The sequence below is a fragment of the Ursus americanus genome, chromosome 18, assembly GCF_024610735.1.
Source record: "Ursus americanus isolate L20-20 chromosome 18, mUrsAme1.1.p, whole genome shotgun sequence".
In the NCBI taxonomy this organism is placed as follows: Eukaryota; Metazoa; Chordata; class Mammalia; order Carnivora; family Ursidae; genus Ursus; species Ursus americanus.
Genome location: NC_142144.1, coordinates 35,792,534 through 35,805,840, shown reverse-complemented (window position 1 = coordinate 35,805,840; position 13,307 = coordinate 35,792,534). Strand labels below are relative to the sequence as shown.

Below are 13,307 nucleotides of genomic sequence, written 5' to 3'. Positions count from 1 at the left end.
ACATGAAAGTTCCTCAGTTATCCATGTCTGACATGAAATTTCCTCAGTTACCTACGTGATTTACTCTCTCATCTCTCTCTAGTCCATGCCCACATTTTTAAAAATTTTATGTATTTGTCAGAGAGAGAGAGCACAACCAGGGGGAGCAGCAGGCAGAGGGAGAAGCAGGCTGCTCCCTGCTGAGCAAGGAGGCTGATGAGGGATCAATCCCAGGACCCTGGGGTCATGACCTGAGCCGAAGGCAGACGGTTAACTGACTGAGCCACCGAGGTGTCCCACATGCTTACATTTTGGGGGAAAAAAAAGATTTTATTTATTTACTTGAGAGAGGGACAGAGAGCATGAGTGGAGAAGAGGAGAAGCAGGCTCCCCACTGAATAGGGAGCCTAATGCGACTAAGGGCTCAATCCCAGGACCCTGGGATCATGACCTAAGCCAAAGGCAGACACTTAAATGGCTGAGCCATCCGGGCACCCCGATGCCCACATTTTTTGGTGAGACTTGCCCTGAACTCCCTATTTATTTTTATTTTTTATATTTTATTTTTTTTGAACTCCCTATTTAAAACTGCACCATACCTAAGTCTTCTCCAAACTTCTTACCTCTTATATATCTGGTCATCTTCTACATACTGTATTTTTTACTTATGATTCTTTTATAAAAAAGAGTTTAGTTATTTATTTGACAGAGAGAGACACAGCGAGAGAGGGAACACAAGCAGGGGGAGTGGGAGAGGGAGAAGCAAGCCTCCTGCCAAGCATGGAGCCCGATGCGGGGCTCAATCCCAGGACCCTGGGACCATGACCTGAGCTGAAGGCAGATGCTTAATGACTGAACCACCCAGGCGCCCCTACTTAATGATTCTTTTATCTCCCTCTCTAGTGTTCCATCAACATAAGCTCATTAAAGACAAGTTGTTTTTTCCTCTTTTGTTCATTGCTGTATCCTCACTGCTTATACAAGTGTGTGGCATATAGTAGATGCTCAGTATTAGTTGAAGGAATGAAAAAATGCACGAGTAAATGCGAACCATTCTCTAGTTTGGCAATCTCATTCTGATCCCTCAAACATTTTAATATGCATTTGATTATTATAGGTACTTCTCCAGCAAGTTACTGTTCTCTTACGTGGCATGCCCATTTGTTTGACACCATACATTTGCACATTTTGTACTTTCAGCCTGGAGAAATCCAGAGACTCCCCACTTCCTTCCTGGCTAACTTCTTATCCTTTGAAACTCAGTCTACATATCACCTCTTCTAGGAAAATTTCCATGAACCCCCTCCCTCTGCCAAATTAGGTTAAGTGCCCTCCTGTGTATTTTCACCTACTTCCTCTAACCAGTCCTTATCAGTGCTTTTAGTAACTTTTTATTTGACTGTCTGCTCCATGATTCCACAAGCTCAATGGAGTAAGGCCTGCGTATTGTTCACTGCTGTGTTCCTAGTGTCTGGCATAGTAGCTGGCACTAGTAGCTGAATATTTGACCTATTGAATGGTCAAAGTCATTTTTATTGTGATCTTTTGGGGAACATTCTCTTCAACTGATCTTCATTCTAGGAGGCATTTATCCCATGCAACTGAAAGGCAATGGGGTTCCAATCGGCAACAGGCTACAGCAGGCTCCCAGATGAGTTAGCCATTTTAAAGATCTAATCAATAATAACAGGGTGCAGAAAGGGGAGATTCTATCATTTGCTTCTGACACATGTCACATTATCTGTGTGCTTTTGTGTTTATCAAGGATGAGCATTGTGACACTCCCGTAAAAAACTTCCCTTCAGACTGTGGGCTTATATAGAAGTTATTGGTGAACTGTGCCTATGGGCCAAAAATGCACTGGATTCCTGGCTGCTATTTCTTATACTATCGTCATGCCCACATTGTTCCTCTAGGGCCCATAATGCCACAGAAAGACATGATAGAATTCAAGCCTGGTGCACCTTCAGTGCACCTTGGACAAGGGTCTTCCTTCTTTGCTTAAGTCCCCCTATCCACAATTCAGGGTGGGTCTAAAAGAGTTGTGTGGAAAATGCTGATCTATTTGAAATACGAGTTTAAGCTCCTGTACTATATGGGAAGTATTATCTACCTTCTCTACTCTCCATCACATACAACCTTGAAAATAAGGAGGCACAAACAGGTGGTTCTTTGCTTAGAGGTATAGAGTATATTTGGAGAGGGTCCTGCCTCACCTGCACATAAACGGACATGATGATAGCCTTTTTCACGGGCATGCAGAGGACTGGGAACCTATGAACTCCTTTTTCCTGGACTGGGTATTCTCTTTGTGTAGACCAGTGCCTTCTGCTGAGGTGAGAATTGAGACGTGGGATGGATTTTCTGGTTGAGTGGCACAAGGCGGCTGAGGACAGTGCTTAGAGCTGTCGTGGGAAAGGCACACGAACCGGGAGCGTCTGGGCTGAAGGGATTGTTGCTTGAGTTCATTGTCCAGAGACTGGGGGGCATCAAAGAAGGTCATGACCTCCTCCTCTGTTTTCTTCTCTAACTTGGCTCCTCTCAGAGGGTGTTTGGTGGGGGGTGGAGTCTTCTCAACCTTTTTTGTCATGGTTTTGGGCACTGTCTCATCCTTAGAGAGGAGAATGGATTCTTTATGCCCTTGACCTTTCATCTCAGGGTTAATCCAGTGTGGAAAGTGCTTCACCTTATTTCCCAAGCCAGCTTCTGCAGCTTCTGGAAGAATGGGATCTTGTGAATATGGGCTGCTTTTATTAGACCCTGCAGCACTTGACCCTAGAAAGTGTGGCCCTATAATTTTTGGCCCTGCAAAGTTTGGATCTCAAAAATGTGGCCACTTTAAATGCTGGACTTACAAGTTGGCCCAGCAAATAATGGCCCAGTAAGTTGGTCATGTAAGGTCTGCCCCATTAAGATCTGGCGACCCCAGTTTTGGCATTCTGAGGAATTCTTGTTTGGGTGAGGTCATTCAGCTTGCTTTAACAGACTTACAGACCATTCTCATCTGGCCTTTTTTGATCCAAGGAATTCTAGGGGATACTCTAGGAACTCAAAGTAAAGGAGAAGCTGGTGAAGGTGCTGACAGGGATCAGTCAGCTGAGAGGATGGAAATGGTGGCTCTGCAGATCCAGACAGATCCTTGCTAGTTCCAACTCACTCAAGGCAATCATCTTAGCCTAACTAAAATTCTACTTGAGAAAGACCCTGGAGATACATTGGGAAGTCAGGGGTGCTAAGGGCTCTATTTATAAGAGTCCCTCCTGGCCTCTGAACCTCAGCAGAGAAGATATTCTCTCCGGCTAGGGAGAGTTTCAAAGCTTCACCTCCTTGTCTATGATTCTCTGTTGCTTTAAGTTTTCTTGTGTCCTCTGTTTTTTCTGCTGGGGTAGGGAGTTGTCCTCACCTTTGCAGGGGATAAGGACTCCTCCAGGTTGAGCTTGTTCACACTGGCCTCCAGCTGAATACAAAGCACCTGGGCCCCTGTTGTGTCCCCAGTGGGTTGTGAGATCTTGGAGACCCAGTGGGACTAGCTTGCTTTTGGTTCTCCTGCATTGCCTTAGTTTAACTGCAAGCTATTCTTTACAGTGGAGCATTCTAGAGCACGTGGGATGATACTTCGTGGGATGGGGAGATCCCAGAGCAATGTTTTTCCTTGGTTGTTTAGACTCTGAAAGGAGTTCTAGGCGCAGGTATTCCTTGGGACAGCCACAATTTGTCCCTGGAATCCTTTGTCTTTGTAAGACTTCCCAAATGTATCTCTAGGAATTTCTTTTTCAGTAAAAATTTGGTTTGGCCAAGATGGGTATCTTGAGTGAACAGGGGCCAGGAGGATGTCTGGCTCTCTAGAGGCACCATCTCCATTCACCTATACTTCAACCTGGAATGCTTATGCACTGTCTGCACAAGTCTCATTGGCATCTTGAAAGCCTGGCCCAGGACTTACACACTGGTGTTTAGATGATATTGAGCCATAGGTTCTACTGGGACCCCAACAGGCCCATGCACATCTCTGTGATTGCAGATTGGCTAGTGATTTCCAGGGCCATGGCCTTGGAGAAAGCCACATAATAAAAAGCTGGCAGCCCTGACAGGAAGGCCAGAACTTGTCTCCAGTTTCTCAATGGCTCCTTGGGAAGATACCCAGGCAGGTGCTAATCAGGATGGTCAGTGACAGGATCAGGTGGGGTTTGCTGCTGCCGGTCAGGGTCTATCAGTATTGAGGATGTAGCTTCCTGATCCATGTAGGGGCTGACAGCTACCTCCAGTCTAGGGACTTACTTTCTGGGCACTAGGGAACCAAATTGCTGTCAGGGCCCTGGGAATGCTGCAGACCCAATGATTTCTAGTCCCAACAGCTGCAAATGTGAACAGGAACAATGCCCTAGCAGTTCTTCCCACACCTGTAGTCACTGTAGCTCTGCAACATTGCCTTAGCCTGGGCAAGCAATGGTGGACTGGCCCTGCTGCCACAGTGGATCAGAACAGGTCACTCCCCCCACCGGCCTTTAGGTCTGCAAGCTAGGAGACACTCACACTGGTCAGTGTGCTGCTCTGGGGCAGGGGCTGCTGGTCAGGAGAGGACAGGAGCAACTGTTTGGACTGCTGGATCTTCTGGGGCAGGCCCTTGCAATAGTGAATCAACTTGCTAAATCAACCACTTCTGAAAGTAGAACTCAAGCAGCTCTGGGCATGTTCCAGGGAAACACCACCTCTCTCTTATAGACTGAAATGGGCTTCTCCTAACAGGTAGGCCCCTGGGGACAGGCAGAAACATGTCCCAGGGTTTATTTTGTATGGTTCTCTGCATCTACAGAGATTTCTGGGCAACAGCTGGCAAGCCCCACTGAAGATGTGGCTGCCTTTGCAGCTGGTGCCACTCTAAGACTTCATACTTGGCCAGAGGAGGAAATGGGATACTGATATGGGTTCATTGTTAGTCAGATGGAGAAGCCCAAATTTGAGAATGTGGAAAGAAGGTGGGGCTAACTTAGGTGGAGGAAATTTTAGACGGCACAGAGATTATGAAGAGATTTTGAAGAAAAAGGGACTGGGGCTCCCCTTTTGTGGAGAGATCTTTATGGGCAGACCGAGGACTCATTGTACAGAAAAGAGGAACCATAGAAAGGTAGCTATGTTTCTGTTGCAGATAGCACACTGAGGCCTCAGTGGGTCCTCTAGGCAATGGATAGAGACCACTTAGAAGCTGAAATGTAGTAGAAGATAGAGTCAGAGCCATGGAGTTGGGATTTGCTTGCAGTGGTATTTGCTCTGGGTTCACAGTGGATCCTTCTATAACCCAGAAAGTTTGGGCAGACTGGCTCAACTCTCATGAACCCAGGTCAGGAAGATAGCCCATATTTTCAATAGAGGCCTTAGAGGTAGCAGTATAATGAAAGAAATGGTTGGGTTTTTTTTTTCCTCCCAGGCTTGGGAAATATTTGGGGGCTATGTGTTATAAGCTGTCAAAGGAACTCTTCTAAAGATCTTGGGAGCCCTCAGGTATAGAAATGCATGCATTTATATACATGTACTTAAGGATACCTCGGGGCTTTGGGGAAATAGGAATATGCAAGGCAATGGGGTGTTTTAGGTTCATAAGTTCTGAATTCAGGGAAAGAAAGAGAATCAGATATTCAAGGGCAACTGACCTTGTTTTTCCAGCACACATTCAGAGTGGCTCTTCCTCTTGTCCTGCTGATTCACAGGAATCCTAGGCTCCTCACTTGAAGAAGACAGAGCTTCTGCATCCCTGGACACATCCGGCACCTGAAATCCCTTCCTTCGCTGGAGGCGTTCAGCCTGGTGATCTTGGATACTGACACTGGTTGACTGGGCAGCTGACTGTGTTAAGGATTTCTGATCCGTTAATTGTAACTTTGTGGGGGTTACAGATGGAAGTGAAAGATCTTTGGAGTGCAGGGAACTCTGACTCTGCTCCAAAGAGAGACTAGACATAGACAAAATCTCTAGGCAAGAGGAGCCCTGCGATGGCCCCGATGAAGGGGGAGAGATCAGGGTGTTCTCACCCGCCAGCAACTGCTGAATCTCCAGAGCCACGGCATTGCAGATGGGGCAGGAAGGATCTGCACACAGGAGCCGCCTCACACTTCCCTCCTTAGGAAGCCAGTCCTGGCTGGGAAGGGAGGATGGCAACAGTTACTGATGGAGTGACACCTGCCTCTTTGTTTGTTTGTTTTGTTTTGCTTTTTTAAGTAGGCTCCACACATCACATGGAGTCCAATGCGGGGCTTGAACTCACAACCCTGAGATCAAGACCTGAGCTGAGATCAGGAGCGGGACACTTAACCGACTGAGCCACCCAGGCACCCCAACACCTGCCTCTTTGACTATGTGTGGCCTGGAGATTTGGCCCACCCTCCCCTAGTCCTGGAAACCTTGGGGCCTGTACTCCCAGGGTGTTTACCCATCTCCTTTTCCTCCTAGGAAAATGCCATTGGCAAGTTATGCTGGGCTGGGCTAGGCTGAGGGTCTGGAGCTTGTTGGGCAAGGTCTGAGACAACCCATGGAATGTAGGCCCATGAGAGACTGGGAGGTGGGATGCATTCTCTGTTGATCTACGTTGAGAAGCTGAACCAGGGGAAAGGAACCAGGAAGAGACAGAGAGCCAATTGTTAGATGATGGGACATCACCAGGAACATTACCCAGGACAACCTGGAGTCCGTCTCATCTGGGGTTAAGGTGGCCACAGCCTGGCATTCAGTATTCCTAAGCTGTGGAAAATAAGGGAACTCATTGTGGGATGAGTTTTTGTGGGAACTCCGCATTCTGGGGACTATGGAGGGTCCTAGCTCCTGTACATAGCATCTCTTGAGAGCCAATCCCATTCTTTAGAGATTTTAAGAAGAGGACAGAAGACAGGCTCCTTTCTGAGGGCTGTCCCAGGAATTGGCCTCCCTGAAGACAAAACCATGGAGGTAATATCAGCAGGTTCCACAGGTCTGCCCTTACTATAAAGGGAATATGACATGGTGATTTATTTATGCGTGCATTTATCTGTTCTCTTGACTGGATAACTTGTCTGTGGCTGAGTGCAAACTCATGTAGAGTCTTCAATGGGTTACACAGTAGTGAAATCCTGAATTTCAGGACCACTGTGAACCTAGCCCAGAGCAGAACTGGGAAACTCCTCCTTCCTGAGACACCTGTTCCCCCTCTGCCCTGGCAAACCTCTCAACAAGTCTTCAGCATCCACTGTGTCTGACTCCCTCCCAGACATTTTTCCTCTTCTCCTCCTTGCCCCAGGCCAAGCAGAGAAATCATCACAGGCCAGGCTGGGGGTTTGGAGACTGCAAAAAACAAGTGATCACCTTTTCATGATAGAGAGCAGCTCCCACGGCTTCTCAGCTTCTTCTCGGGAATGTCTCCTAGCTGAAAAACCAGGGCAGTGTTACAAGGAATGAGAGGATGCAGAGACATCCTAGAGGAAGCTGAAGGCCTTTTAGTAAGAGGAAGCTGAAAACTCCAACAGTCAATGCCCTAAGGTACATCTATGTACAACTTAACCCATTGCAACATGATGTCCTGGACCTAATTTCATTTGATCATCACAACCACACCATGAGTGAGGCAGGATCATGAGATTCCCATTTCATGGACCACAGTCTGAGCGATGAAGTGACTTCCACAAGGTCGTAAAACTAGTAAATAACACAGCTAAAGGCTTCTGTCCTACTTCCCCATTCTTCATTCCCAGGGACAGGGATAAGGTAGAGAATTTTGGAACATTCCTAGGCTCTGGTTTCCCACCCAAGATAGTTTTCTGGGAGAATTTGTCAACTGGGGCAATTGGAGCCTTCAGTGGTTAGAGCACCAGGCTACTGGTTCCAGGGGTCATAGAGGGACAGGAGTTGGGGGAATCTTGCCCATAGTGAGGGGAGTCCAAGGAGAAACTAGGACTTTACCTCTTGATGTTCTATCTTTAGCCCTTTGTTTGACTCTCCGGTGACACTTGAAAACAAAACAGTTAAGAGTATTAAGCTGAGGCACCTTTTACTTTTTGTGTCTAAATGAGACAGAACCTATAAATATTTCCCAAACTTTTTCTATATTCCAATTTTATACACTCTCCTACCATTCTTTTCCCTACTCTATGTTTTTTCACCCCTCATTTCCCTTCTCTTATTATAAATTCATTTTAAGTCTCTTCTATACTCCATACCTCTGTGCCCTCGTTCCCTGAACAAGTTCTGTGGAAAGATCAGAATGAGACAGGAGAAAAGAGGAACAGATTAAAGGATAAGAGGTCTAGTAGCCAAAGGATCTTAGCTATCCAAGGTTCTGAATGTCTCCCAACCAGAAGAATCAACCCAAGTTTGGAGCTATTCTGGGATCCATGAGGAAACCCCCATAAAAAAGTAGGGGTCAGGGTAACAGGAGAAAGTAAGGGGATAAAATCTTCTTGTCTGAAGCTTAATCAGTTCAGTCATGGTCATTGTGTTTCCCTACCCGGCAACAGCTCCTGTTAGGTCCCAACCTTAATTCTTGGTGGCTCTTTTTCACTTGCCAAATAATTAATGCAATAATAATGATGGAGCCATAAGTGTATAAGGGATATCCAACATCCCACAGAAGAAAGGTAGGGGTCAACATAATCTAAACCTCACTAGCCATCTCTCTTCCTAGGCTTTCAGGGACTTGGAACCTAATGCCTAAAAATTCTAGACCTTGTCATCTCTGCCTCACAGATGATAGAACCAGATCACTAGATTACATCACAAAGCTCTCCTATTTCAAAAGGCCTGCAGAGCATCACAGGCCTTTATTTGTCTAGGAGAAGGTCACGTGATGCGGTGTTCAGATGAGGTGTCTGGTTGTATGAGTTGCAGAGCTTGGGCCCTAGAGGTGCCAAGGTCATGGGCGGCATATATTCTTTCATGCTGTATTCCCTATAACCTGATGTCTTAGCTCTCTCCCTAAGACAGCAGTCTGGCATCTATCCTTAGATAAGTTAGTCTTTATATACACTGCAGGTCTTATAAGAGAGAGAATGGCTAGGTCAGAGGAACTCCATGAACTACATCACCTGTACTGAGAAGATAACTAAAAAACTCGCAAGAGGCTAGGATATGCATTATCTTGTTAACTATTAGAAAGTGAGGATTTTGATGTTGCAGGCAATTGGTGGTCAGTATTAAGAGGTTCAAGAAGAGGATCATGTCTGATATGTCAAGGAAAGTAGTCTGCTGTCTTTTAAAATAACTTTCTCAGAGTTAAAGGATTCCTCCCAGTCTATGGTCAAGCTTGGGATGGGTGGGAAAAGACTGTAAATACTGCGTTCCATGAGGCACATAAATGAGGCTCTCTTCTGGAGCTTGATATTTCAGAACAGCCTCTACAGATCTTATAGCATCCTGCCTATTTCTAGAGATGGGTCACTGGCAACACTTTTGATTAAGGACCACAAACTTGTGGTTCTTTGGTTGAATCCATCATGGTTGGAATGTTTGGCTAAATATTTTATGAAGCCTGAATTTGAATACTTTTAGGCAGGGCAAGCTTTTTCCTGTTCAACCTCAGTTACCCACCACTCTTATGTCCACTGATTCACATATTAATGTTAACTTCATGGCTCCTGTAGACATTGCAAGGTGCCTCCAATACCCTAGGACTTCTGAATTTTCTTAAGTTCTTTTCCTGATAAGAGTGGTCCCACACCCAAAAATTCTTAGGCTCAAAATCTCGGAAAGTGCTACTTGGTCCTTCCTCCAGCATCCAGTCTACCACCAGACAGGTGTGGTGAGCTTTCAATCTGAGCTCATCCCTAAACTGGGCAGTATCAAAGGCACAAACACATTTGAGTTGTGTTACCTGCCTGCTCTCAAGACACTTAAGAAGCTATCACAAAGATAAAACTAATTCACATGAATCAAGAATCAACCTTATTAGGGTTTGGGGAAGAGGGGATTAAGGAGTTGTTCTTCAATGGGCACAGAGTTTCTATTTGGGATGAAGAAAGAGTTCTAAAAATGGATAGTGGAGATGACTGCACAACACTGTAAATGTATTTTGGGGCACCTGGGTGGCTTAGTTGGTTAAGCGTCTGCCTTCAGCTCAGGTCATGATGTCAGGGTCCTGGAATTGACCGCCACATATCAGGCTCTCTGCTCAGCACAGAGTCTGCTTCTCCCTCTCTCTCTGACCCTCCTCGCCGCTTGTCCCCTTTCCCCCCCAAAAAACCCCCACTGTAAATGTATTTAATGACACTGAACTATACACTTAAAATAGTTAAAAGAGTAAATTTTATGTTAAGTATATATACCACAATTTAAGAAACAAAAGGCAAACAAACAAACAACCCTACTAATCATTAGTATGAGGGATCTTTTTTATTAGCTATAAGGAAGAATACTCTGAAAATGATTTCATAAAAAATGGATTAGTGAATGTTTTTCTTAAGTGTCCTTTTTATATAGGACAAAATGCAAACAAAACCCATCCTTACATTTAAGATAATTTAAGAAGAGTCTCACCCTGATGATGGGATGAATTTGAGCCATTTTAAAATCCTGAACTTACAAATTCCATACTACAAAAATGAGGACTTTTTCAACCAAACAGCACTGAATCTCAAGTTAGCAAACAGCTTGCATCACCTTTTTAGTAGCAGGTCAAGATACCTACAATGTAGCTTGAATCTTTAACTTTTATTATTCCTACCCAACCAGCTCTGCTTCCTGCAGCTGCGGCCGCCTTCTATGCTACTTCAGTAGTTCTCTCTTCCATTAACCTGACCTAATGTGGCCCTGCATGGTGTTTGGTGTCCTCCTCCCCTGCACTGTGAGTATATATGATTAATAAAACTGCTGTCAGTCTCAGAGGTCCAGTGTCGGGTGTCATGAGTTCAGCCACCTCCAGAACCCTGGGACACTCCGTCCCTCACCAATGGGATGAAGGGAAAGTGAACAGACTACTATATGTCCTACCCAACCAGCTCTGCTTCCTGCAGCTGCTGCTGCCTTTTTACTGCTGAAACAGTTCTCAGTCTCCTCCTAACCTCCTGCCCATGACAAAACCATCAGATTGTGCAAACCTTGCACCTGCTCCAACCAGCACACTATGTACCTTGCAGATAACCCACAGCCGCTGCCATCCCACGAAGCCATTTAAACCGCCTGCTGCGAACCCGTCTGCAGCAGCTCACACACCCTTGTTCCTCTGTCTCCAAACTCAGGAGTGAGAGCCAAAAACAATCTTATGTGTTTTTGCAGAGTAGGCCTTTAGTACAGGTTTATTTACTGATTTGGTACTCATTGATGAAGGGTGCTCGAGTGGTTAGGACAGTGGGATCGGTGTCTTTCCAAACAAAGGCACATTCGTGTAATGAACACATCAACGATATGGGCATGGATCTTCACATCTGCCCTTCCTGCCTCACAGTTTATAGTGAAGAGCAAACAAGGGAAACGAAGTATCTGAAAAGTCTCTATGGATGCTGGAGGGCTACACAACTATAAATTCATATTCATTTGTGTCTAGAAAACTTGCCAATGCCAGGCTCTGCTCCCACGATTGTGCCACAGTGCCACACTTACTGTAATAGAATTTCTTCAGGAAACTGTTCACAATTGTTGACTCATATGTACCATGGGTCATATCAGAGCCCCATAAAGAAAAATCCTGAAAGACATGCCACTGATGTGAGTTTGTCCCTCCACAGAAAACTTACAAAGGAATTCTGCTGTGTCTCAGTATCAGAAAATATTACTGAACATCTAAGATGTGTCAAGGTGCTGGGGACAGAGAAGCACAGTGTGTTATTCAGCACCAATATTTTTATACATGAGTATTTTTATTAATGCCCAAGAGTTAAAATTTGCAGGGAGTTGGACAGGAAACCCCATAGTAGTGTCAGGCAGCCAGACCGCCAGAGCTCATGCAGCACGTTACAGTATGCATTAAGTGTAGCAAGCAGCCAGAGACACTAGAGGGCAGCATCTGCCCACCCAATGCTCCTGCTCCAGCGCCCTCTTAGTAACAAACTTTATTTCCTTTTTATTAAAGATTCTATTTATTTATTTGTCATGAGAGCATGAGCAGGGGGGGTGGCAGGCAGAGGGAGGAGCAGGCTCCCCACTGAGCAAGAAGCACAATGCATAACTTGATCCCAGGACCCTGGGATCATAACCTGAGCCGAAGGCAGACGCTTAACCAACTGAGCCACCCAGGTGTCCTCTTAATGACTAACTTTAAAAGGTCATCTGTTCCAGTGGCTCTCAATCCTAACCTTACATCAGAATCACTGGAAAGCCTATAAAAATATAGATTTCCTGGCCTCATCCCAGACTTAATGAGTCAGAATACCTAGGGGCAGGGTCCAGCAATCTATATATTAAGTATCAAAAATAATCCTTAAGCAATAAAGCACCAAGGTCTGGATGTATATTTGGGAGATACTGGCAACAGCCACCCCCAATCCCCCGATTTTACTGAGATATAATCGACATATAACATTGTATTAGTTTAAGGTGTACAACATAATGATTTATGTATATTTTGAGAAATGATTAACATGTAAGTTTAACATCCATCTCCTCACAGTTACAATTTTTTGTGATGAAAACTTTTAGATTTAATCTACTCTCTCAGCAGCTCTCAAATATACAATATATAGTATTGTTAACTATAGTTAGCATGCTGTGTATTAGATCCCCAGAACTTGTTAAATCTTCTAACTGGAAGTTGGTACCTTCTAACCATCTTCCCCCCTTTCCTCCACCCTTCACCCCCTGCCACTGACAGCCACCAATCTGTTTTCTGTTTCTATGAGTTTAGGATTATTTTTAGATTACACATAGAAGTAGATAATTAGGTATTTGTCTTTCACTATTTTCACTCAATATAATGCACTCAAGATTTATCTATATTGTTGCAAAAGGCAAGATTTCCTTCTTTTTTATGCCTCAATAGCATTCCATTGTGTATATATATGTACCACATCTTCTTTATCCATTCATCTATTGATTGGCATTTGGGTTGTTTCCACGTCTTGGCTACTGTAAATAGTGCTGCAATGAACATTGGGGTGCAGATAGTGATTTTGTTTCCTTCAGGTGTATACCCAGAAGTGGGACTGCTGGATTATATGGTAGTTCTATATTTAACTTTTTGAGGAACCTCCATACTGTTTTCCAGAGTGGCTGCACCAATGTACATGCCCACCAGCAGTGCACGAGGGCACAAGTGTTCCCTTTTCTCACCACCATTTTTTATCTCTTTTCTTTTTGATGACAGCCATTCTAACACATTTGAGATGATGTTTCATTGTGGTTCTGATTTGCATTTTGCTGATGATTAGTGATACTGAGGA

The 13,307-nt window shown here is 44.8% G+C and overlaps 1 protein-coding gene and 1 pseudogene across 1 annotated transcript; both read right to left on the bottom strand.

Moving 5' to 3' along the window:
- Window positions 1–2,217: 2,217 nt before the first annotated feature.
- SPATA31F3 (SPATA31 subfamily F member 3) lies at window positions 2,218–8,683 on the bottom strand. Its single transcript, XM_045780594.2, has 5 exons — window positions 8,447–8,683; window positions 7,903–7,948; window positions 7,309–7,369; window positions 5,628–6,112; window positions 2,218–2,694 (listed from the first exon to the last, which is right to left on the bottom strand). Exons 1-5 carry the CDS (start codon window positions 8,588–8,590, stop codon window positions 2,228–2,230), a joined length of 1,203 nt encoding a protein of 400 aa, XP_045636550.1. The 5' UTR covers window positions 8,591–8,683; the 3' UTR covers window positions 2,218–2,227.
- LOC148108589 (putative protein SPATA31F2P) lies at window positions 4,361–5,575 on the bottom strand (annotated as a pseudogene).
- Window positions 8,684–13,307: the final 4,624 nt, after the last annotated feature.